Source organism: Vanessa cardui, chromosome 2 (assembly GCF_905220365.1).
Source record: "Vanessa cardui chromosome 2, ilVanCard2.1, whole genome shotgun sequence".
NCBI lineage: Eukaryota > Metazoa > Arthropoda > Insecta > Lepidoptera > Nymphalidae > Vanessa > Vanessa cardui.
Window position 1 is genome coordinate 13,231,314 of NC_061124.1, and position 25,242 is coordinate 13,256,555.

Here is a 25,242-nt window from a genome sequence, read left to right on the forward strand (position 1 = left end):
AAGTAAAAAAAACTTTTTTTTTTATGCATAAAGATATATTAATCATACTCTTATTAGTGCATAATGTAATTGAATTATAAGCAGATAGAATGGAATAGGTACGTAAATCTGTGTCTGTTTATCTTTTTCCTTACTTTCGTTGGAACAAGCTTTATGCGTGGTCGTGATTCGTTTCGTTGCTCGCCTCATTATATTCTCGCGTCTGTGTATAAAGGCGGTATGAGACCAAAGTCTCATTGTCAATTATGACAATGTGTATTTGACATAAATTGTCAAATTATCTGATATTAACGCGACTCGCGGTCGCGATTGAATCAATAATCAATATTTTGAAATTGAATGTGTGCGACTGCGCGAACAGAGTAAAGTTATAAGATAGAAGAAATACCATAAAACGTTAAAGTTAACAGTCAAACAAAGCGAGATAAGTTGTAAAAAAAGTTCGTAATCATAAACCGTATTGCTACTTGGGTATTTTCATAAAAATGGCAACTATCGGAAGCGATTGCGTTAATTATGCTAGACAACTTTCAGCAAAAGGCAATTATAGCCAAGCTCTTGATTTATATTATAAAGCTTTTGACAAAAATCCCCAATTAAAACAGTTTTTGGAAGTTGAATTTTGTACTGTTATAACCAAATACAATGAATTGTTGGCTGATGCGAATAGAATTGAAGATATACTCGCCAATTTTAGCAGAGCTATCCTTTATTTTCCGGATAACATTTTTTTGATTAATGATATTGGAAGATACCTTTTCAGGTTTGGTTTGTATGAAGAAGCTTGGGTTCAGTTTCAAAAGGCGCTAACTGCAGACTCTGGAGACGTGAACGCAGAAAAAAATATAAATTCAGTAAAAAATATTTTGATAGAAAGGTGGCATTTTCGCATGTTGAATGATAAAATTCGCAACGAAAGCTATCGCGCCGCTATTAATGAAATGATAGTGCCTAACAAGACAAGAGTCTTTGATCTTGGTACGGGAACTGGGCTACTGGCAATGTATGCAACAGAAGGTAAGCCACGGGCAATAACAGCTTGTGATAGTTCTAAAGTGATGACCACTCTGGCTATGAATATACTGGAAGAAAACAAAGTACGCATGGCAGTAATGGTCCTAAATAAAATGTCTACATCGATGGATTCTTCAGACTTTGGATATCATAAATGTTCTCTTTTGATCACGGAATTGTTTGATGCAGGACTATTTGGAGAGCATATTTTGCAGTCTTTGTCTCATGCATGGGAAAATTTATTATTGGATGATGCTAATATAGTGCCCAAAAAAGCAGAATTTTTCATTATGGGAGTGGATTCGGAATTTCTAAAATCCAAATATCAATTGTGCCAAATTACTAAATCTATTTTGAAAATATGTCATCTCCATGTTCATGTTATAGCTGATGATGAAACTTATGATTGCGAAGATGTCCAAATTTACAAAGACATCAAATATATGACTGAACCACAATCAGTTATAAAAGTTGATTTTACTGATAAAAATGACATTAATGAGAAACTTAACAGCACTAAACCATATGTGGTGGAAAATAAGGTGTTGAAAAATGGACAAATTAATTCCTATATTGGTTGGTTTAATTTGCATTTAACAGATAACATAATTATAACAACAGATCCAAGAGATAAAAACAGGGCCAAGGCATGGCAACAGGCTGTTTTCTTTGATAGTGTACCCAGGAAAGTCCAAATAAATGATACATTCACTATTGACTTCTTCCTTAAATCAGAAAAGTTGACCATGAAGGAAAGGGAACAGCCCTTTGAAATTAAGAGAATCTCTCCAGAGACATTACGGTTCTTGAATGATACTGTATATTTGAAGATGATAAAAAGTTGTGTGGTAACAACTTCCATATCCTTGGGACAAATGACAGAATTATCTGAAGTAAATATAATAGATTTAAATCCATTTCCTTTATATGGATTTTATATGCTTCAAAGAGGAATTAAGTCCTTAGTATGCCATGCTAAAACACATCAAGATAAAGTGTTTATCGAAACAGTTTTTGGAGCAAACCATTTGGACATGCGTAAAGTTACCATTTTAGTTGGAGATACATGGTCACTTGGGAGCATTGGTGATAAGAAATTCCATGTAATATTTGTTAATTTGCTTGACTTGTGTGGAGATATTGATTACCAATTTAAAGAGATAGGTCAATATTTGAAGAAGACTCATCTGATACAGGGTGGCTTGTTCATGCCATCCACTGTAACATTAATGGGACAGATAGTCAGCAGCGACTGGTTGGATGTCATAAACAGAGTTTACGATAAAAATTTGGGTTATAAAGCATCTGAACACATCAACAAATTTCAAGTTTCACAAAATTTTAATCTTGATTATACACATTTGGATTATGCCCCGCTGACAGATCCAATAGAAATTGGTGAATGTAATCAACTTATACCCGATGTTCTAAATCTACCTGTTATTAACGATGGTGATGCCAATGCAATACTGTGTTGGTATAAAATTGAACTAATGGAAGGGCTTAATGAGATTTCAACCCAAAGACCATTTAGTTTTATCGATGGGACTGCATATTTAGCCAACCCAATAATACCAATGACTCGAGGCGATATTGCAAATATACTTTGTTGTGTAGACAAAGATGGGTTATTTAAATTAATAATTGATGTTGAAAATACTTAAACATATTTAACTGAAGAGAAAAATGGGATTCTAAAGGCAAGAATTGTTTTCTGAAACACATTCGAAGGATAAAAAATAAAATATTATTTTCACTACCAGAGAAAAGACCTTATAATTGTTATGAGAATTGATATTTTAAAATATGCTGTATATAGAAAGACTTGATAAAAGCATTTACAATATAATTGTAACAAAGTACTGTTACAAAATTGTCTTTTTATATTATTATTGAATATAATGTTAGTAGTAATGAACAATCTACATATGAAATGGAGACGGAGTAACAAAGTATGTCAATATCTCAAAAATAAAATAAATTAATTTATTATGTAATATGTTGGATGTTAGCAGTTTTGTCTCATCTAGTATGCTTACTATCTATTATTGTAGATGCATAATTAAGAGTATTTTATGTATATTTTTAATTTCAAGGATATTATGACTGATTGGACTGTGGCTGTGATGAGAATGTGGCATATGTGATAGAGTATTTATTGTATTGAACAATTAATGTGATATGATTTTTGTCTTTTATCAGAATATATTGTTAGATATATTTATAAGTGTCTATGTTAACCATTTATAACCAACAATAGAATTTATTCTTACATGATAAAATTGAACAAAACCAATATTATATGTAGTTTTTGATGTTAGATTTTAGAAAATTTTAAATTCATACCACATATTATAAATAAATGTTTAATTGCAATAAATGAATTTCAATATTAATTTATATGTCAGATATTTTATTGAAGCAAACTCTGGATGTTTAAATAATAAAAAACTTTATCTGCATGGGCGATTTATTATTGTGACTTCCATATCATAATGATTTATTTTATATACAAAGTAATGATTCAATATGTAGTAAGCAGCGATACTTTCAATAGTGTCTAGGGTTTGGAATATCTGTACACAAAATGTATTAATTTTGTTTAGTCTTATTTACTGGCGCAAACTCAGTGAAATTAGTATTATTGAAAAATCACAAGCTTGATACTATTGATAGTGTTGACACGTGACAATAATGTCGATACTATTACTCACACCCTAACTATCGTATGCTATATTACTATTAACTGCTGCTTACCCGCAGGAATACCGATAGTAATAAATAAAAACAACATTTTTTCTTCAAAGTTGTTTTTAATGAATATTATCATTTTTACAGAACATTTTACAGTGTTGGGATTTTTGATATGACCCTAGTTGCATCATTTATCAGAAGTGCCTACAAATTAATGTCAGCGTCATTCTACCGCTCGCGCCTCGGCTAAAACACCTCTTGCTTGCTCGAGCGCTTTTCTGTAAATAAATAATTCATATTTTAGAAAGGATCAGGCAAATTTAGCACACTTATCTAACGGGGAAATAACGGCATTTAAACCTTACATAAGACAATGTTATTCACTTCACTCCTTTTATCCACTTTAATTTTACTTCCAAACCTCTTCGCAATAATCTAAAACTCCATTATATCGCAAATTAATGATGAAATGAAATATCGAATCTATTCAAGATCTCCATCAATTATGTTGAATCAAATCAATGTCTTTCATTGTAGGTAAAGAAAATTTTGAATTTGGAATCAAAATTCATTTGTGTAGTTAATTAGTTAGGAATAAATATATATTACCTATGAATTATTTGTAGTTTAATGCAAACAATTAGCAAATACAGGTGCAAATGGTATGGGATGTATGATAATCGTCAATTTTTTTTTTTTAATTATTAAGAGAACATAAATTCAACCAGTGTAATATTGGCAATAACTTACAAATGCATCGGGTTGTCGGAGTGCAGGCGGCTCAGCGCCAGCTGCGCCAGCGCGGCGAGGCGGCGCAGCGCCTTCGCTCGCAGGTCGCCGCTGCGGGGCAGCGTGTCGGCGAGTGCGGCGGCGGCGGCGGCCACTTGCGGGCCCGGCGCTGCACCCGCCGCACAGCACAGTGTTTCTGTGTGGGGAAAATATTTAATACTAGTACTTGTACATACTAGTGGTAGTAACTTAATAACATAAAAATATATACAATCTGTAGCAATTCAATTACAAATAGACATGTACAATTAATTACTTTTAAAAACAGGAATTTAACGGAAATAAGAAAAATCGATACATGTAATTCAAAAAGACACAAACGCATAACATACATATGTATCAAATTACTGCCAACGATCCTAAATAAATTAACTTCGCAATTGATAAATGTAAATTAACGTTACTATTGTACTAACCAATGAGCGAGAGTGCGAGCGGGTCTGCCTGCAGCGCGGCGGGCGGCGCACACAGCGCCAGCACGGCGCGCAGCAACCTCACGCCGCCTCCAAGACTGCGCTTCCAAAATGCACCGCCCGCACCCTCCATGATCCTATGGATAGCGCGTAAGACATTCTATATTCAGTGACCGAAGGCAACTATGAGGAATAATCACTTTTACCATTAAATAAAGGTTGAATTTTATTTCAAAAGATTCATATATTAAAAGGTTCATATATTAAAAGGTAATTTCATATAAGAATAGCGAGTATCGTGGATAATAGGTAATGTTCGATAAGAGTCGAGATGGCCCAGTGGTTAGAACGCGTGCATCTTAACCGATGGTTGTGGGTTCAAACCCAGGCAGCACAAATGAATACTCATATGTGCTTAATTTCTGTTCATAATTCATCTCGTGCTCAGCGGTGAAGGAAAACATCGTGAGGAAACCTGCATGTGACAAATTTCATGGAAATTCTGCCACATGTGTATTCCACCAACCCGCATTGGAACAGCATGGTGGGATATGTTCCAAACCTTCTCCTCAAAGGAAGAGGAGGCCTTTAGCCCAGCAGTGGGAATTTACAGGCTGTTGTTGTTGTGTTCGATAAGCTTGCGCACTCACTGCGGCGGCAGAGCGGGCAGGAAGACGTCAGCGGCGAGTGCTGCGGCCAGACGTGCGCGCGCGGCGACGGCCAGGCGGCGCGGGTTGGCGGACGGCAGCGACGCGGCGCGCAGCAGCAGGCGGCGCAGGCGCACGCACGCGCGCACGCTCAGCGGGTCCCACGCCTGCTCCACTAGCTCTGCGGGCAATTCGTGTACACTATTATTATATTACTTTTTTTTTTTTTATTATTACATTATATTACTATAGGAGTCGAGATGGCCCAGTGGTTAGAACGCGTGCATCTTAACCGATGATTACAGGTTCAAACCCAGGCAAGCACCGCTGATTCATGTGCTTAATTTGTCTTTATAATTCATCTCGTGCTCAGCGGTGAAGGAAAACATCGTGAGGAAACCTGCACGTGACAAATTTCATAGAAATTCTGCCACATGTGTATTCCACCAACCCGCATTGGAACAGCGTGGTGGAATATGTTCCGAACCCTCTCCTTAATGGAAGAGGAGGCCTTATCTCAGCAGTGGGAAATTTACAGGCTGTTACTTTACTTTTTTTTACTTTACTATATTACTATATCACACGGAATACTTTTATATTTTTTCTATTTTATCGAAGTATGAACTCACCGGTAACTTTTGGGAGCACAACCTTATCGATGATAGTAGGTACCAGCATAAGGTCAGGGTCTTCCCTTACAGAGTCCTCGGTGATCGTTGGCGGCTCGGTTTCATCGTCTGACGATTGATCGGAATCACTCGATAGATTCTCTGATTTGACGCCGTACAACATCAGGCATCTGTAGGAATTTTAGGTATACTACATATATTTTTACAAAGTATAAACATACTGTTACACTGATACATTTCCGTAATTGTTGCTTGTGACATTGTAAGTAATACTCTTTTTTTATTATAAAATGTTATCTGTCTCTGGTTTCCATACACTGGCTCACTCACAATTCAAACCGAGAATAATAATACTACTAATTCCTGTTTGATGGTAGAATATCTAATGAGTAGGTGGTACCTACCCAGATGGACTTTCACAAAGCCGTCACATTTATACAAAGAAAATATATTGTGTGCTTTCATGACTTCATGTATATAAAAAATATTTTTCTTTAGTCAATTTGTTATTAAAACATATTTATTTTTATTTATTAAACAGTAAAAAATGATAGGTAATATTGCTCACTTGTACCAGTCCATTTTCTCGTAGTCTTCATTGTCTTCATCGGCTAGTGGATTCCATAATATTAACTGCAAAACAAAATATTAATGAACACACGCGAAATAATTTCAGGGGGGGCAATGTCCCAATGGATGGAAAAAAAAAGCCTTTGGTTACTGGTCTAATCATTCGAGATATTCTTCTCTATATTATATTAAAAACTTATTTTTCCTCTATGTTTGTACTTTAGTTTTGTTTTGGAGTAAAAATAAAAGATAAAGCGATATACTATTACTGATATAAATAATATGTTTGATTCTAACAACTAACGTAAAATGTTAACTATATCCAAAAGGGCTTTGAGAATATTTATTTTTGGCGTAAATTCAGCTTTCATTAGCCCTCATTCTTTCCATCTACGCTCGGCACAGTACATAATGTGTCTCTTCGAATATCAATATATCTTGTCATATACTCAATTATTACTTTCAAGTCGACGTCGAATACAGCTCCTTCTGTTCAATCGATCAATAGGCTATTTGACAGTGCGAAAAATAAATTGTGTGTTCGACACTATACACTATTACCTGATACGTAGGGCTCCTAATTCAAAACACCTTGCACTGCACATATACTTTATTACTCAACACAAGACACAATATCCATTACATAAAGAAACTAAATACCTTATCGTTTGTAAGAAACAAAAAGATAGCGCGATTTAAGTACGTGCAGCGCCATCTATTGATGATTATATAAACTACAAATAACATAACGAATTTAAATGAAAACACCTAGAATTTCGACATTCCGCCCATCAAGGACTTGTCCTTCCAATAAACAATAAATAACAAAATTAACAAGAAATATATTAAAACTTATAGCAAATACAAACGTAAGCAATATAATAGACAATAAAAAAAAATACAGTTCTTCACTAGTAGAAACAATAACAAACAGATTTGGCTAAGTAACAAAAAAAAACTTAAGTTCATATTAGGTAACAATAACATGTTGTAACATTAAGCAATATAGGGGCAACCGCCCACTCTTTAAATTATTTTTTCTCATGCGAACAAGATTTAGGTAAAAAACAAAGTTTGCTAACAGGTCTTTTTAGAAAATTATTTTTACATTTGATAGTTACAACTCTTGTAATGTTATCCTTGCCAGTATGCTTCTGTATAATTTTCCCTAATATCCACTTAGCTGGAGGAACATTGTCTTCCTTAACAATGACAATATCATTTATTTCTGGTTCGGTTCTATTTGTGGTCCATTTGTATCTTTGGTTAAGAAGTACTAAATATTCTCTAGACCATCTTTTCCAAAAGTCATTCACCATCTTTTGTATCAGCCGCCATCTTTCAATGCCAGTAATGTGATCATCTGTGTGGTCTCTATCTGGTATTGTGATAAGTGGCTCGCCCACAAGAAAATGCCCTGGAGTTAATGGTAGAAGATCATCAGGATTATCACTGAGTTGAGAAATTGGACGCGAATTTAAGCATGCTTCAATCTGCGCTAGTACCGTGGATAATTCCTCATAAGTCAAAGTGCTGTCACCAACGACCTTTCTCAAATGCGTCTTTACAGAACGCACCCCAGCTTCCCAAATACCACCGAAATTGGGAGAATGTGGAGGATTAAAGTGCCATTTGGTTCCTTCGTTATTAAGTATTGTAGCTATTTCATTAGGCAACTCAGATTTAGCTGCATTAAACATCTCACTTAGGATTTTATAAGCGCCGACGAAATTGGTGCCATTATCACTGAATAAATCCTGGCACCTGCCGCGTCTGGACACAAATCTTCTAAAGGCAGCTATAAAACCTTTAGCTGACAATTGAGATACTACTTCTAGATGTATCGCACGAGTTACCATGCAGATGAATAGTGCGATGTACCCTTTATAAGACCTTGTTCCTCTACCAGGTGACACTCTTACATTAATTGGACCTGCATAATCAACACCTGTAGATTTAAAGGCTTTACTTGGTTTAAGTCTTACCTCAGGTAACTGTCCCATTAAAGGTGTTTTATTTATTTTCGAATATCTCAAGCACGTAACGCATTCTCTATAGCACTTCTTTACTTGATCTCTGCCTCGTATGATCCAGTATCTCTCACGCAATATATTAAGCATGACCTGAGGACCACCATGCAATGTTTTCTCATGAGCATCCCTAACAATTAACTGGGTAAGATGACTGTTAGCAGGCATAATCAATGGATGTCTAGTGCCATAGCGTGCGTTTGCGAACTTAATTCGTCCTCCTACTCTTAAAAGCCCATCTTTATCGAAGAAAGGATGAAGAGTGTGAAGAACACTTTTTTTACGCACGCATCCCCGATTTTTGATTTCCTTAACATCCTCACAAAATCCTATTTCTTGAGCTTGCCTTATGCAAATTAGTAATATGTTCTCTAATTCGTCTGTAGTTATAAATTTTGGAATTTTAATTTTTTCTTCTGCTTGTAATCTAGTTAAGGTTAAAAATCTCTTGCAACGTGATAAAATTCGAAGCATTTTAGACAATGATGAAAATCTAGTCCATAGAAATTTAGTTTCAGATTCTTTTACTGTAGTATAAGCTTTAATAACCCGCTCTTCTTCATGTGTAGAAAAATCTGATTTATCAAATTTAACCATAATATCTTGCAGCCATGGGGGCCCGTTCCACCAGAGCTGATGACATGATAATTCTGTCGATTGTAGGCCTCTTGATGCGCAGTCAGCTGGATTCATATCCGTCGCTACATGGCCCCACTGATCATATTCAATTATGTTAATGATTTCCGAGACTCTGTTGCTCACAAAAGTCGTCCAGCGATTAGGTAATCCCTTTAACCATGCTAACACAACAGCTGAGTCGGTCCATGCGTATACATCTTTTTTCGGTATGTTCAAAATTTGAGATACCTCGTATAGTAGTTTTGCAGCTAAAACTGCACCACAGAGCTCCAATCTTGGAATAGTTACCTCCTTTTCTATAGGAGACACTTTAGTTTTAGCGGTTACTAAGCTCACGTGAACTTTACCTTCAGCGTCTATCGATCGACAATAAACAACCGCCGCATAAGCTGACCTGGATGCATCAGCAAATGCATGCAATTCTCGGTGAGAGTTCTCAGTCAGGTGCATCCATCTCGGAATTTTTATGTTTGTTAGGTTAGATAAATTTGATCTAAAACATAACCATTCCTCTAACAGTTCTTCAGGTATTGAATCGTCCCATTCTAAATTTGCTCGCCACAATTTTTGAATATAAATTTTGGCTTTTACTATAACAGGCGCTATCCATCCCATGGGGTCGTATAGCCTGGCAATATCAGAAATTACGTTTCTCTTTGTTATAACATCCTTAACGGCTCCTAAGTTAACCGTATATTCAAATTGATCTGTAGTGCGATTCCAGCTTATTCCCAAAACCTTTAAAGTATCATTTGCCTTAATATGAATTGATTGATCCAAATTAGTATTCTCTTTATTTAGATATTGTAAGAAAACCTCACAATTACTACTCCATTTCTGAAGTTGAAATCCAGCCCTCTGCAATAGTTCGTTCATTTCCTTGTACATTAATTTAGCTTCTTCTTCCGATCTACATGTAGTCATGAGATCGTCAACGTAAAAATCTGTCAAAACTTTTTCTGCGGCAATTTTATAATTATGTCCTTCATCTTTAGCAACTTGTTGTAAACTTTTAACTGCGAGATAAGGCGCACAAGCTGTACCAAAAGTTAGTGTAAGTAATTTGAAGTGTTGCACTGGTTGATTAGTATGAGCTCTCCAAAGTATACGCTGATATTTTGTATCTTCTTCATGTACTCTAACTTGACGATACATTTTAACGATGTCAGCTACTATAGCAATTGCTCCACATCGCCACCTCATCAACAAATGCCTTAAGTCTTGTTGCAATTTTGGACCAATCATCAGACTATCGTTTAATGAGATATTATTTACTCCCTTTTGAGATCCGTCAAAAACTACTCTCAATTTAGTGGTGTCTTTATCTTCCCTGATTACTGCATGATGGGGAAGATAAACTGCTGTAGAATCTTCAATTTCTAGATGACTGTCTATTGCCTTCATGTGATTCAAAGAAATATATTCTTCAAGAACTTTCTGGTATTCATCATAGTGCTTTTTATTTCTCAATAGTCTTCTTTCGGTTGAATAGAATCTCTTTAAGGCCAATTCTTTAAATTGCCCTTCTTCACAATCCGGCTTTACTTTTTTGAACGGCAGTCTGACCACGTACCGCCCATCGTAATCTCTCGTAGTTGTTGATTGATATAACTCCTCACATTTAATTTCTTCCTTAGTAAGCCTTTTTTTAAAAATATTATTAGGTTCTGTTTCAAGTTCCCAAAATTGTTTCAAAAGATCGTCTTCTCTGATTTGAAGGTGCATATTAATAACTCTTCTTTCTTTTGTACTTGTGTTTTTTGATACTCTTCCTGATAGTATCCATCCAAAAATCGTATTTTGCGCGATCAAATTGCCTCTTGGATACTTGATTAAGCCTTCACTTAAGATTTCACTGTAAGCTTCAGCTCCCAATAACAGATCAATTTTGCTAGATGTTGCGTAGCCCGGATCTGCTAGGAAAAGATCTTCGACTCCTAAGCTATTAGGTGATGTTACATCTCTCGACGGAAGTAACCATGAAAATGATCGCAGTACATATGCATCTACTTGAATTGAATTTTCTGGATTCTGGCGTGATTCTACATGTAGAGAAACCATGTATTTCACTCTCGTTTCACCAGGCCCCAGACCTGACACCCAACCATTCACTGGTGAGCGCTTTAGTCCAAGCAGTTGCGATGTAGCTTCTGTGATGAAGGACGCCTGTGAACCTTGATCTAATAGTGCTCTTATATAGTGTTCACAGCCGTTCCGTGCTCTACTTTTCAAAAGTGCAGTTGCTAATAGAACTTCATTGGGTTGATGATTCTCGTTTGCAAAATTAGATACAATTTTCGTCTCGGTTCCCAAAGAAGTTGATTGTTGTGAAAGGTTTTCAGATTCAATATTGTCAGAATTTTGATATAAATTCTCAGTAGTACTTAAAAACCCTTGTATTGTTTCTTTGTTATAGTGCAAAAGTGTGTGATGACGTCTGCCACATTTTTGACAGCTCTTTGACAGTCTACAATTTTTTACTGAATGATTCGGTGCTAAGCAGTTAAAACATAGTCCTTTCGATTGAACAAAGTCTTGTCTCTCTTTTGGCTGCTTGCTACCGAACTTCTTACATGCGAAAAGATTGTGATTCTCTTCACATAGTGCACAAACGGGATCCTTATATTTTGTTTTATTTTGATCAAGAACTGATGCGTGAAATGATCTTGACTTCTGTGCATTTTGTGTTATTTTAGACTTTATTGGCTCAATCATTTCTAGCGCACGAAATCTAGCTTCTAAAAACTCAGCAAGTTGACTCCATTTTGGTATTTCATTTGAGTCAATATTACTCATTTGTATTTCCCACTGTTTATGTGATTCGGTATCTAATTTAGAAATTACTAGATATACTAAAATCGCATCCCAAGATGTTATGTCAACGCCCAAATTCTTTAACTGTTTAAGGCAGCTTAACGTAGTATCAAGAATAAATTTTACTCCATTAGCCGATTCATGACTCATTTGTTTAATGGAAAACAGTGTCTTTAAAATAGCATTACAATTAAATCTTTTATTATCGTATCTCTTTTTCAAAAGTATCCACGCCTCCTCATAGTTCGCATCAGTAATTGTTAAATTGCGTAGTAAGGTTTCGGGTTCGCCATTCAAACAACCTTTTAAATAATGAAGTTTTTGTACATTCTTTAACTTTTTATTGTTGTGAATTAAACTTTCGAATAAATCATGAAAAGATTGCCATTCGTCATATTTTCCATTAAAGGAGGGTAGTTTAATTAATGGTAAATGAACATCACTCTGCATTAAACACGATCCCGTAGTTGACATAGAAACACTAACATTATCAGCCTCATTTGTAGACTTAAATTGTTCGAGTTTATTTTTTAATAATGACTTGTAGGTAGTGTAAAATTCTTCAAATTGTTCGTAAAGATCTTCAGTAAAATATGAAATTTCCTTTTTTATATCTTTAGTAGCGTTCTTTACAATTTCGCGATGATCGGACTTAAATTCGTTCCATAATGTTTCTACTGACTCCAACCTTGATTCAATATAACCTTTAGTCAATCTCTCTTTGGGTGATTTTTTAAAATTTCTTTCTGTCCTTAATAAATTTTCTAACCGATCTTCTTGCACGCGAATTAATGACTGCATCTTTATTTTCAATAGTTTATAAAGTTAGTACACAATAAAGTTCACTATTGTCGTTAATAATTGTTCAAACTGTCTAAAGTATTCACAAATCAAGAATACTTATAAAGTTCAAAAGTTATTCTATAAATAAATTTACAGGCGAAATTTAACTATTTCCTTGAAAGGTAAACTTTTAAAGTCAATGCACACATTAAATTTTACTAAGTCCCTTTAAAGTGAATTTTTTCTAAGTCCGTACAACACTGAATTTAATATGTCTTTTTAAAGCGAAATTTTTACAAGTCCACAAACACGAATTTTAACTAAGTCTTTTTAAACGAAATTTTTACAAGTCCACAAACACGAATTTTAACTAAGTCTTTTTGAAGCGAAATTATTATAAGTCCACGAACACTGAATTTAACTAAGTTATTTTTTACCGCGAATTGCACTATGTCCTTATTTTCACTGATTTTAACTTAGTATCTATTACTTACAGTTTGTTCCCGGGTTTCGGCACCATAATGTTCGACACTATACACTATTACCTGATACGTAGGGCTCCTAATTCAAAACACCTTGCACTGCACATATACTTTATTACTCAACACAAGACACAATATCCATTACATAAAGAAACTAAATACCTTATCGTTTGTAAGAAACAAAAAGATAGCGCGATTTAAGTACGTGCAGCGCCATCTATTGATGATTATATAAACTACAAATAACATAACGAATTTAAATGAAAACACCTAGAATTTCGACATTGTGAATTATTGTAATCAGTGTATATTATGAGTTTAAAAATGGTTATTTACCAACGAAAGTTGAAAATAATACTTAATTTATTCAAAAATCAATAAATAAAAATGCATTTTTTCAAACTTTTGTCACGTGACACAAAACGCTTCTGATTGGCCGGGCTTATGATGAAGTCACTTTCTTGTAAACCTTGCTTTTCTACTATATGTTCCACAGATTAAAATACAGCAAAGTGACGTCACCGATCCCATTGCAGCGCCATATTGTCCAAGTAGCGTTTTCACGCGTTATTTAAATATGGATTTTTTAATGAGATATTTTTCAGCAAATATGTACTAGAAACTAACCTCTACTAAATAATATAAAATTGATTTTAAAAACCAGTCGAATAGCCTATTATAAGGTTTTATTATAGTAATAAAATGTCCAAAGAAGCAACTCGCCTGATGTCTGACGTAGGGCGCCAGCAGCCGCGGCAGGCAGTGCGCCACGTAGGCGTCCGCGTACAGCGCGGGCTGGCGGCGCCGCAGCCGCGCCGCGCGCGCGCACACGCCGCGCACGTCGCGCCACGCGCTCAGCGCGTCCGCGAACAGACGCGCCGACAGCGAGCGGATCGCCTCTGTGACACCACACATGAACACTTATTGTACTCCAGGGAGGTAGGGTAGGAAAGTTTGAATAGCGATGCATTTAAGTTCATTTGAATTTGGAAATTGGTCTTAAGTCTAGTGTTTATAAAATGTAAGATGTTTTGCCATAATTTACTTAAAGTAAATATTTCTAGTACTTCGAAATAACCCTTCTAATCTAAAAAAGAAAGCGGTTCAAAGGAATTATTAATTTCCTGTTATGAATTAATATGGTTATACATTAGTAACTGAGGAACATAATGACTAATAAACATTAGGCTTTACTTTAAGTAAAAGACCGCATTATTTCGGTCCTAATTTTTTTTAATGGAACGTTGGAAATCCCTTTATTTGTGCGTAAGAAAAATGATAAGTTATTTATACATGACTTTTTGTTACGTGTGCCGCGTAGTTGAGCAACATAGATACGCACCGGTCTCCTGCTGGCAGTGGTGGTACAGCGCGGGCGGCAGCTCGTCGTCGCTGGAGTCTCCGTCGCGGTGCGCGTGCGCGGTGCCGGCGGCCTCGCGGCGCAGGCGGCGCGCGCGGCGCCGGCCCTCGCGCTCCGCCGTGCGCTGGCGCTTGTCCTCGCCGTCGGCCGGCTTGGCCGCGCCGGCGCGCGCTGCAGTGAGTCACATTACATTTATATAGTATGTAATAATCTATACTAAAAATATATTAGGGAGTTCATACATACAATTAGGTTTTGAGAATATTCATGTTTATTGAGTAGAGAAATTTCATAGAAATTCTGCCACATGTGTATTCCGCCAACCCGCATTAGAACAGCGTGGTAGAATATGTTCCAAACCTTCTCCTTAAAGGGAGAGGAGGCCTTTAGCCCAGCAGTGGGAAATGTACAGGCTGTTACTTTACTTTTTTTTTTTATTGAGTAACAAACTATTTGTATTAGTATATACTAATAAAACGTATATTTGTTCCGAGTAAAATGGTTATTGCATACCAGCAAGAGCGAGCACGTCCTGAGCCTGATCGCGCACGTCGGCACGTCTCCGCTCGACCAGGAATTCGCAGCGACGCCTGTGCAGCGCCAGCGCCCGAGCCTCCAATGCCTCCAGTTGAGGCATCTGTGGTAAGAAATTCAAATGTAGGTTTTTCCTAATGACATATTATATGTAAAACTATTCACTCCTACGAGACGAGATGGCTCTGCGGTTAAAACACGTAGGAACTTGAAATATCTATGTGACACTGGCAAGTTTTCTCTAACACATGTTTACGTCATATACACACATTGAATTATCGAAGATATTTTTACTTTCAACGTTAAATCTAACTAAAGGGTATGGTACAGGGTGTAGTCACCTTCTCGTCCAGGCACTCGACGAGGTCGGTGACGTAGCCGCGGGCGGCCTGCGCGCGGCGGTAGGCGGCGTCCAGCGTGGCGCGGCGCGCGGCCCGCGAGTCGCGCATGCGCGTGGCGCCCAGCAGCCGCTCCTCCACAGCCGCGCGCAGCGCCGCCGTCGCCGCGCGCGCCCTCTGCAGCTCCGCCAGCCTGCAGCCCGTACATGGTACACTCGTTAAGGAGGTTCCGAGTGGCGCCTCGGTGTCAGAGAGAGCACATTTAGCTGATGATTATACATCTAATCTATCGCCAAATAACAGTACTCAATATTGTTGTGCTCCGGTTTGAAGGGTGAGTGAGCCAGTGTAACTACAGGCACAAGGAACATAACATCTTAGTTCCCAAGGTTGGTGGCCCATTGACGATGTAAGGTAATATATCTTACAGTGTCATTGTCTATGGGTGATGGTGACCACTTTCCATCAGGTGGCCCTCGTCATGCATCATATGCTCGTCTGCCAACCTATAACATAAAAAAAAAAAAATCTCTCCTCTGGTCGTATAGGATTGCCGATTTTTAAACGGCAGGTACGCCGACGTTATCGTACACTTGTACCACAATATAATCTCCAGCTCGTATACACATATACATTGAAACATAATAGTAACAATTTAATCGCCTTTAATGTAAGGTATGTATATCAGAGGTTAAATAGTGACCTGGCCTGCAGGGCATTCAGCAGCTCCTGCGAGCTGGCGGGCGGCGGCTCGCCGGGCGCGCTGAGCGGGCGCAGGTGCGCGGGCGCGTCTCCCAGCCGGGGCGGCGGCGGCGCCACGGCGAACGGGTTCAACTCCACGCCCTCACCTGCAAACAAAACACAAATCAAAAACGATGGGACGGATTTTGATAAAGTTTGGAATAGAGATAGCTTATTTGTTTTTATTTTATTTTTTTTGTTTTTATGGAATAGGTTGGCGGACGAGCATATGGGCCACCTGATGGTAAGTGGTCACCATCACCCATAGACAATGACGCTGTAAGAAATATTAACTATTCCTTACATCGTCAATGTGCCACCAACCTTGGGAACTAAGATGTTATGTCCCTTGTGCCTGTAGTTACACTGGCTCACTCACCCTTCAAACCGGAACACAACAATACTGAGTACTGTTATTTGGCGGTAGAATAACTGGTGAGTGGGTGGTACCTACCCAGACGGGCTTGCACAGAGCCCTACCACAAAGAAAAATGTGCTGACTTTAGAAAAGCTACCAAATAAATGAACGCCCGTGAGTATGGGGGGGGGGCATAGGCTTGAGCGAAGCCATGGACGGAAACTAGTACATAATATGGTCGAGTTAGTCGTGAGTAATGAGTTACTAGTAAAATTAAATGTTTGCAATAAATGAAAAGACTGTATAGTCTGCATTCATATTCCTTCATTTATCCTTTCCTCTTCCTGCTGTATAAATATATACCCTATTCCAAAGAAAGTAGGAATAAAGACAAACAAACTTCAAACTTTCATGCAATTTGTTATTAACTTGGCTATATTGTTCCGTATTAAGAGTTTATGATTAATATAACTTTCGTTGACATTCAAATGGCATTTTTTGCAAAACCATAGCGAATACCATAGACAAATTAAGCTCTCAAGCAATGATATTGTGTCAATTTGCTGTCAAATGTTGTTTATTTGGCTATTTATGGTTGAAATAGAAATAAGAAGTTTTAAGAACATAACCTAATTTGATTATTAAAAGTATTGGCTAAACTGAGAGTTCTGTTACCTGTAATATCTGCAATAGAAGGCACAGCCTTCTGCATCTGTTGTTCTTCCCATTCTTCGGCTTCACTGTTTATTTCTTCATCAGAAAGCGCTGCAGCAGTACCACCTTTGAAAAAAAAAAATTAACACCGTTAGTATTCCTAGTTCAAAAGTTTTGTAAATCCCATAAACCCTGAGTCATCATGTATTGAATTCTTGTTTATAAATCTAAAAACGTTCAAAAAATTATAATAGCCTTAATGTGAATAACGTCGTCGGTAATTAAATTCTTCTTTTTTTTAAAAAGCTGCAAGCTGTTCGTCAAACGGGCTACACAATAGTAAGTGATATATATAGATATAGCTATTGTTGCTGCAAAATCAAATGAAAAATATAGAGCACAAATAATTTAGAATAATTAGCATTTTCTATAAACTATCCATGTTATAGGTTATTAATTGACGACCACCATGGTCGAGTGGTGTGTACACCGGTTTTCATGGGTACGCCACTCTGAGGTCCTGGGTTCGATTCCCGGCCGAGTCGATGTAGATTACCATTAGTTTTCTATGTTGTCTTGGGTCTGGGTGTTTGTGGTACCGGTGTTACTTCTGATTTCCATAACACAAGTGTTTCAGCTACTTACATTGGGATCAGAGTAATGTATGTGTTGTTGTCTCTCATATTTATATTTATTTATTTAAGATAGTAAAAGTATTGTCAAGTCTTATAAAATTTCGTATATCTCACGTTTAGGTTTATCACTCGGCAGTTCCAGCCCTCGGACTTGTATCCTGCCGTCTTCGTCATCATCATCGTCGCCGTCGTCGTCTCGAACGAGTCTCGAACCGGTCGTCGGTTCTGACTGTATAGGCACGAAGTCGCCAAGCTCACGAGCCTGTAATGCGAAATTTCCGTTGAGATATTTTGAAGTTCACTAACGAATTATTTAAAAAAAAGAAACCGTCTTAACTCTTCCAATAAAAGCCTACAGTATATGGTTGCAAAAGGGGATTATATTATTTGTAATGCTATCAAAAACTTTTTATTACCAGACAAGTACATATTGTCGGGAAATATAATACTTTCTGTTGCTACATTTAGGACAAATCACTTACCTTTGCAGTGCCTGACCCACCATGAAACTACATTCAGGATTCTTCTCTACGCCTGTGATTTGACCATTCGAAGCTTGTAAAAAATCACAAAAGAAAGTATTTTTTACCACATCGGTAAGAAACCCAATACTGAAGCCCGGTGCTCGGCTGGTCGTGGGGGGCCGATGGGGCAGTGCGACGTCGGGCGGCCAGCCTCTAGTCCCTCACCTCTCATACCTGCTGTCGCGTCTTGCGCGCCGCGTGGATGAGCGCCGCGTCGGGAATGTGTCCGGGGGCCACGGCCAGCGCCGCCCGCACGGTCTCTGCCCGGTACCGGTGGAAACCCCTACTATCCTCTTCGTCTTCGTTGGCGCTCTCATCGGACACGTCCCCCGCCCCGTCCGCCGCCAGGGCCTCTCGTCCGGACAGAATCAGGCCCTCGAGTGTGACCTTCTTTTTGGGCTTCGTTTTTTCTTTCTCCTCTGGTTGTTTTTCCTGTTTCATGTATTTTATTGTTTATGAAAATAGTAATAAATTTCACAAAACTAAAAATCAACTATGCTGTGTCAAAAAAATGTTCTTTTATTTAAGTTTTTTATAAGTCATCAATTACACAACAGTAATCACGAAACATTGGTACATCATTCATAAAAATTTAAAAGGTTTTATGAATATAGTGTACTCATTATATGTGACCATTCTTATACATTATTTTTATATCGAGGGCTGGTTCAGTAAAACTACAGTAAACAATAGCAGACATATCAAGATCCTTATTTATAAGCATTACCTCATCTTCATGATTGTCATATTTATCATTATCACCATCGGGAACACGTTTCTTCTCTTTCTCTCTGCGTTTCGCTAATCTTTTGCTTTGTGAAGATTTCTTCACTTTGAATACTTCACCATCTTCTTCTTCTGGAATTTAAGCCGATACATAATGGAATAGTTAGTTATGTACAGATTAGGAACTGGTATTGGTCATAGTCAACCAAAATTATTTGACCAGCATTGCAAATAATTAAAAGAAACTAAGGTTATTGGTCATTGTTAACAAATTATCACTAAGCAAGTTATTTTTTAATATATTTGTCAATAGCTTGTTGGCTTTAATAGAATAGTTGGCACAAAAGTTGGACAATGATAATGGCCAAGTAATTGGAAGTAACCAATTACATATCTTAAAGTGCACATATATGGCACTACAAGTGGCAGAAGTGAAGCAACCACTATAATATTCAAATAAATCAACAACATAAAATTAATATTAATATTATTTATCTTAAAAACTTTAATATAAATTTTACAAAAAATCAGAACCATATATAGTATTTTGTGATTTCTTTGATTTAAATTTAATATTTGTGTAAAAGCGATCATCTGGTACATTAATATATTTCATATGATAATTATCAGGTCAACAGTTTACCAATTATGTATTATTTTTTTTTTATTTATTAATCTGAATGTCAATTTTTTTTTTTTTTTTTAAATGTGTCCACCTGTCAACACATTTGAGTACTAAAATAACATTATTAAAAATAAATCTACATTATTTAACTAAAAAGTTAGTCTTCACACTTTAATATATCTTCATGGCTGATATGGAATACTAAATTGTTCTCCTCTAATGAATGAAACATTGAAAGGTATACTATCCTAATACTACTTAATTCAAGATAAAATTTAAATGATCACAGTTATGTATGAAAAATCTTATTTGAAACCATTAGTTAATCTGTCCAATTATTAAGGGATATGAATTAAAAGATATTGTTGCTAGCGCAATTTAGAGGTTATAATTACTGTTATAATAGTTAATACTATGATTGTTAATATAATAATATCAGTGGAACTATAAAGATTTTGTTAAGGCCAGGTTTGGTTATTAAGGCCAATATACAAATTGTACTAGACATATGTATATTTAGAATTTCCCAGTGCTGACGATTTATAGCGAAGGCGTCCTACCTTCGTCTGCGAAACTTAAAAGCGGAGTGTTTTTAGCAGACTTTTCCTTTTTAGCTTGATTACTAATAATTGGCGGCGGCGGCGGTTCAGGCTCACCGTCCTCGTCATCGTCCGCACAAAACACACGCCTCTGAATCTTCTTCGGTTTACGAAACAGTGACATTATGAAACTATTACGGAATTCTTTATACAATAACAACGTTTGTGTGTCTGTTGAAACGCATTCATTAAACAGATTTATGTCTGACAGACATTAAAAGACATTGGATAAAACCAAAAATTGAATCTTGAAACAATCGTATTTGTCACTTGAATGTTGAAATGTCAAATCGAGACTAAATTTTTTTGAATCTTCTTTCTCGAGATGCATCGAGGTTTTTTGAGATTTTACCGATGAAATCTGTGTTATGTATTTGTTTTTGTTAAGAATTATTGTCAATTTGGGGTCCTTAATATATGTTACTTCAAACAATAATAATTGAGAGGAGACACAGTTTTTGAATGATATGATAATTAGTTTATTTAATATTCATTTATATTGTTTACAAGGATGTAGCATATAAAATTAAAATATGCATATATACACCTTTTTGTTTTAACGAAAAAATATAAAATATTGTTTTAGTTGTCGTAAATGTATACAATATACATGTTTACTTTACGTATTTTTATTCTTGTCTAGTAAATAGCATTAGTTCATTTTTTATTAACGTTTTTGTTTAATTATAATATCAAAATATGTATTTATAAAGCCAATGCTTTCAATGAATAATTTTTTACTTAATTAATAACATATATTAAAAGAAAATCCATAATAAGCAATAAAAAATAGACTTATCAAGTCATTCGTTAGTTAATATTGTCTATAGAAATATTTGAAAACAAAATGAAACTTATAGATATTGGTTTTTGTTTTGTTTTATTTTTAAATTCATATTTCAGTAAGACAATAAGTGCCCTTATTTTAATAATATTTGTTACGAATATAATTTTCAAAATAAAATGATCGATAAATAAAAAAATCGATACATCGATTAAACACAACTCTAGAGGTATATTGACATTTCAACTTGTCATCACTAGTTCTCTTTTGTCCTGCAACGCGCACGTAGTCGTGCGATTTGTGTTTTGTCTTGGTAAGTTTTATTAATCCTGTAATATTTTTATAATCATACTATAATTTAAGTTGTTGATTGGGTTGGTATTCATTATTAAACTTTAAGGTGTTAAATATTCGATAATTTTAAGCTCTTATTATAAAAATACTTTTATATGACACAGCTTGTTCTGATATTAATTTCACATTTTGTTTTCAGTCCTTAAATTTTTAAAGTCCCTACACACTTCAAGATGGGTAGGGAGGACAAGGCTACTTGGAAAACCAACTACTTCACCAAGATCATCGTAAGTACTCTTTCTGGCATATCCTCATAACCTACATAAGCATGACTTTGCTTATATCAACAAAAAGTTAGTGAAATCTTATTTATACTTAGTATTATTTTTTCAGCAACTCTTAGATGAGTACCCCAAATGTTTCATCGTGGGTGCTGACAATGTGGGATCGCAGCAGATGCAGCAGATCCGTATCTCGCTGCGAGGCAGCAGTATTGTGTTGATGGGCAAGAACACCATGATGCGTAAAGCAATCAAAGACCACTTAGAGACCAACCCTGCTCTCGAGAAGTTGCTTCCGCACATCAAGGGCAATGTCGGCTTCGTCTTCACCCGTGGAGACCTCGTCGAGGTGAGAGGCTGATATTAATTACATGTATTTTTTACTATATATAATAACAATGCATTATTTAGTCATTGTTGTCTGTTATAATACCAGGTATTAATTTATTTATATTCTGGCTTCGCTTTCAGACAAAATCATTCCTTCAAATTTATCCTAGTGTTTTATTTACAACATGATTATTGCACTGGCATTTTGAAGATACAAATAAATACTGTTTATGTGTTTAACTAGTAAAAAATGTTCAAGATCTACATTATATATTTATGCATTTTGATTCTATTTCTGATATATTATTTACTGTGAATAGTTCTCAAGTATGTTTGTTTGTAACACACTCTGACTCAATAACTTATATCAACTTTAATTTTAAGTTCAAAAGTCAACAACACTAAATATTTTTTATGGATTTTACATTAAACACTACTAATTTATATCTTGACCAAATCTCATACTAATTCAAAGTTGTTCATTTATCTTGTTATTTAATAATTACTTTTGCGATAGGACTGGAATATACAAGCATTATAATTAATTATTTTTATTACATAAATATCATATTCAAATACCTTTTTCTTTTTTGTAGGTCCGTGACAAGCTGCTGGAGAACAAAGTTCGTGCTCCAGCTAGGCCTGGTGCCATTGCTCCATTGGCTGTTGTCATCCCAGCCCACAACACTGGTTTGGGTCCCGAGAAGACTGCTTTCTTCCAGGCTCTGTCCATCCCAACCAAGATTTCCAAGGGTAATATTTTAAATTTAATAATATCTGGAAAATATTTATACATTAAATATCTTGTAAATTTCTGTACTTTAACATTATTTCTGTACTTAAACAAATAGCTTTTCTGAATAAAATTATGATTACTTATTCTTTACAATATTTTCCCATGATGACAGCATCTTTAATTCGTTGTTTTTAAATAGATATATTAATGTTTGTCTTTTTTAGGTACCATTGAAATCATCAACGATGTCCACATTCTCAAGCCTGGTGACAAGGTCGGAGCTTCCGAAGCCACCCTTCTTAACATGTTGAACATTTCCCCCTTCTCATACGGTCTTGTCGTTAAACAAGTAAGTTGTTTTAAATTTTTTAACATTATGTATGACAGTCTCAATATTCAAGTATATTTTATGGTATCCAAAGTGTTGAGTACAGTTTGCATAACAAGTGCATCCTGATAATTTACCTTTGGTAAATTACTTGCTTTTGCTATATAACAATTCCAGTTTAATTTTTCTGTAATTAAAATCATAAGCAAACACTTTATCTTGCTATTTTGTTACTACAAAGACTATTTTTAAATATCTTTACTAATAACATTATTTACTTTTAGGTCTATGACTCTGGTACCATCTTTGCTCCTGCTATCCTTGACATCAAACCAGAGGACCTCCGTGCCAAGTTCCAAGAGGGAGTGGCAAACGTTGCCGCCCTCTCGTTGGCTATTGGCTACCCAACTGTGGCCTCTGCTCCTCACTCTATTGCCAACGGATTCAAGAACTTGCTGGCCATTGCTGCCGTTACCGAAGTCGAATTCAAGGAAGCCACTACCATTAAGGAGTTCATTAAGGTATGTTCTATGATTTGTTTACTTTACTACTCGTACACATTACAATGTTTTTAATTTATCATGTCTGTTTAAATACCAGAAAATATTATATTCATTTTCTGGCTTCGCTTTCAGACTAAATTAATTCTTCAAATTTATCCTAGTGTAATAATTTTTTAAATGAAAATTGCACTGGCATTTTGAAGTTACAAACTTATAATTCACATAATTGTAAAACAAAAAGAAAAAATTCTTATTATGTCATTATTCAAAATGTGTGAAAATTATGTATCATTCCTAATGTAATGTATTTGCAGGACCCTAGCAAGTTCGTCGCCGCTGTGGCCGCACCCGCCGCTGCTGCTGCGCCGGCCGCCGCCAAGAAAGAGGAGGAGAAGAAGCCGGAGAAGGAAGACTCTGAGAGTGACGACGACATGGGCTTCGGACTCTTCGATTAAACTCAAATGGAACCCAACTGTGACTTCTGACCTATTCCGACTGACGTTTCATGCGTAACATTAAATGTTGACGAAGGATAGATCAGAAGACTACAGTTCGCCTTTTGATGTGGATGTTCGTAGTTGCTGTAAACTTTTCACGCCGCCGGGTTTGGACACCCATATGGCGGCTAATTGTGTCAGCGTTATGAATAAACACACTGGAAATAATATATTTGTTTTAATTTCATCGTCATTGTTTGAAATCCTCTAAAATAATGATGAAAAGTGTAAATTTCCTTAAATGTTTTCAAGAGGTATAAATTATAACTAAATAAACAAAATGTTAAATTTCGTTTGGTTAATTAATTATCAACTCGACGTTTTTCAACACGATAAAAGTATACAATGTATCATAAAAATAATACATATTCTGGTTCTGTTAAATAAGACAAAATTCCGTGTGAAACGATTTTAATCTTTGGTTTTTATTCTATAACATACCACATTCGACACCCGTAGATGTATTAAGGCTGTTTTCACACGGCACCGCAAAATGAACCGTTCAATTCCGATTTTTATTGGCTATTTTCTTTGTACGTGCGTTTTCGTTACGAAGTCAACCGCATTATCGCTGCGAGGAAGCGAGCGAGTTTTTATTTTACCATAGGAATTGACTACTGCGGTGTTGTGTGTAATCAGCCCTAGAGTGAGTATACCAATATTTCCAGTGTTACCTGGCAATAAAAATCAATTTTACATATGCTACTGGTAAATATTTTCGTTTCCAATTTCAAAAACAAATAAGCGGTAAACATTTAAAATTAGAACTTGTAAAATTAGTTTTTTAAGACTTAAGTTTTATACTAACTAGTGAAATATAACCTCATTCGTTATTTAAATATATATGGCAAGTTATTATAATTATTCGTGTTTTTAAAAAATAAAAGAATA

General features: G+C 35.9%; 3 protein-coding genes across 3 annotated transcripts; 2 read left to right on the forward strand and 1 right to left on the reverse strand.

Annotated features, from left to right (window-relative positions):
• Positions 1–144: 144 nt before the first annotated feature.
• LOC124539154 (protein arginine N-methyltransferase 9-like) lies at positions 145–3,432 on the forward strand. The gene has a single exon (XM_047116455.1). The coding sequence runs from the start codon at positions 486–488 to the stop codon at positions 2,676–2,678; it is 2,193 nt and encodes a 730-aa protein (XP_046972411.1). The 5' UTR covers positions 145–485; the 3' UTR covers positions 2,679–3,432.
• Positions 3,433–3,795: 363 nt separating this feature from the next.
• On the reverse strand, positions 3,796–20,875 carry LOC124537627 (PAX3- and PAX7-binding protein 1). Its single transcript, XM_047114523.1, has 16 exons — positions 20,560–20,875; positions 19,376–19,506; positions 18,823–19,080; positions 18,239–18,386; positions 17,511–17,615; positions 16,440–16,584; positions 15,740–15,929; positions 15,378–15,501; positions 14,847–15,035; positions 14,228–14,403; positions 6,755–6,819; positions 6,187–6,356; positions 5,561–5,738; positions 4,914–5,047; positions 4,459–4,633; positions 3,796–3,986 (listed from the first exon to the last, which is right to left on the reverse strand). Exons 1-16 carry the CDS (start codon positions 20,720–20,722, stop codon positions 3,932–3,934), a joined length of 2,406 nt encoding a protein of 801 aa, XP_046970479.1. The 5' UTR covers positions 20,723–20,875; the 3' UTR covers positions 3,796–3,931.
• Positions 20,876–21,591: 716 nt separating this feature from the next.
• On the forward strand, positions 21,592–24,519 carry LOC124542813 (60S acidic ribosomal protein P0). Its single transcript, XM_047120698.1, has 7 exons — positions 21,592–21,695; positions 21,876–21,963; positions 22,070–22,306; positions 22,884–23,040; positions 23,248–23,372; positions 23,636–23,872; positions 24,169–24,519. The coding sequence occupies exons 2-7, from the start codon at positions 21,910–21,912 to the stop codon at positions 24,307–24,309; spliced, it is 951 nt and encodes a 316-aa protein (XP_046976654.1). The 5' UTR covers positions 21,592–21,695; positions 21,876–21,909; the 3' UTR covers positions 24,310–24,519.
• Positions 24,520–25,242: the final 723 nt, after the last annotated feature.

Bases quoted from the DNA above. Each gene is read 5' to 3' on its own strand.
- LOC124539154 (XM_047116455.1), top strand. From the start codon at position 486: ATGGCAACTATCGGAAGCGATTGCGTTAATTATGCTAGACAACTTTCA.
- LOC124537627 (XM_047114523.1), bottom strand. From the start codon at position 20,722: ATGTCACTGTTTCGTAAACCGAAGAAGATTCAGAGGCGTGTGTTTTGT. The intron at 19,507-20,559 runs GTAGGACGCCTT...CTTAAATTCCAG, and splicing joins TTTAAGTTTCGCAGACGAAG to AAGAAGAAGATGGTGAAGTA. The intron at 15,502-15,739 runs GTGACTACACCC...TTCTTACCACAG, and splicing joins TCGAGTGCCTGGACGAGAAG to ATGCCTCAACTGGAGGCATT.
- LOC124542813 (XM_047120698.1), top strand. From the start codon at position 21,910: ATGGGTAGGGAGGACAAGGCTACTTGGAAAACCAACTACTTCACCAAG. The intron at 23,373-23,635 runs GTAAGTTGTTTT...ATTTACTTTTAG, and splicing joins ACGGTCTTGTCGTTAAACAA to GTCTATGACTCTGGTACCAT. The intron at 23,873-24,168 runs GTATGTTCTATG...ATGTATTTGCAG, and splicing joins CCATTAAGGAGTTCATTAAG to GACCCTAGCAAGTTCGTCGC.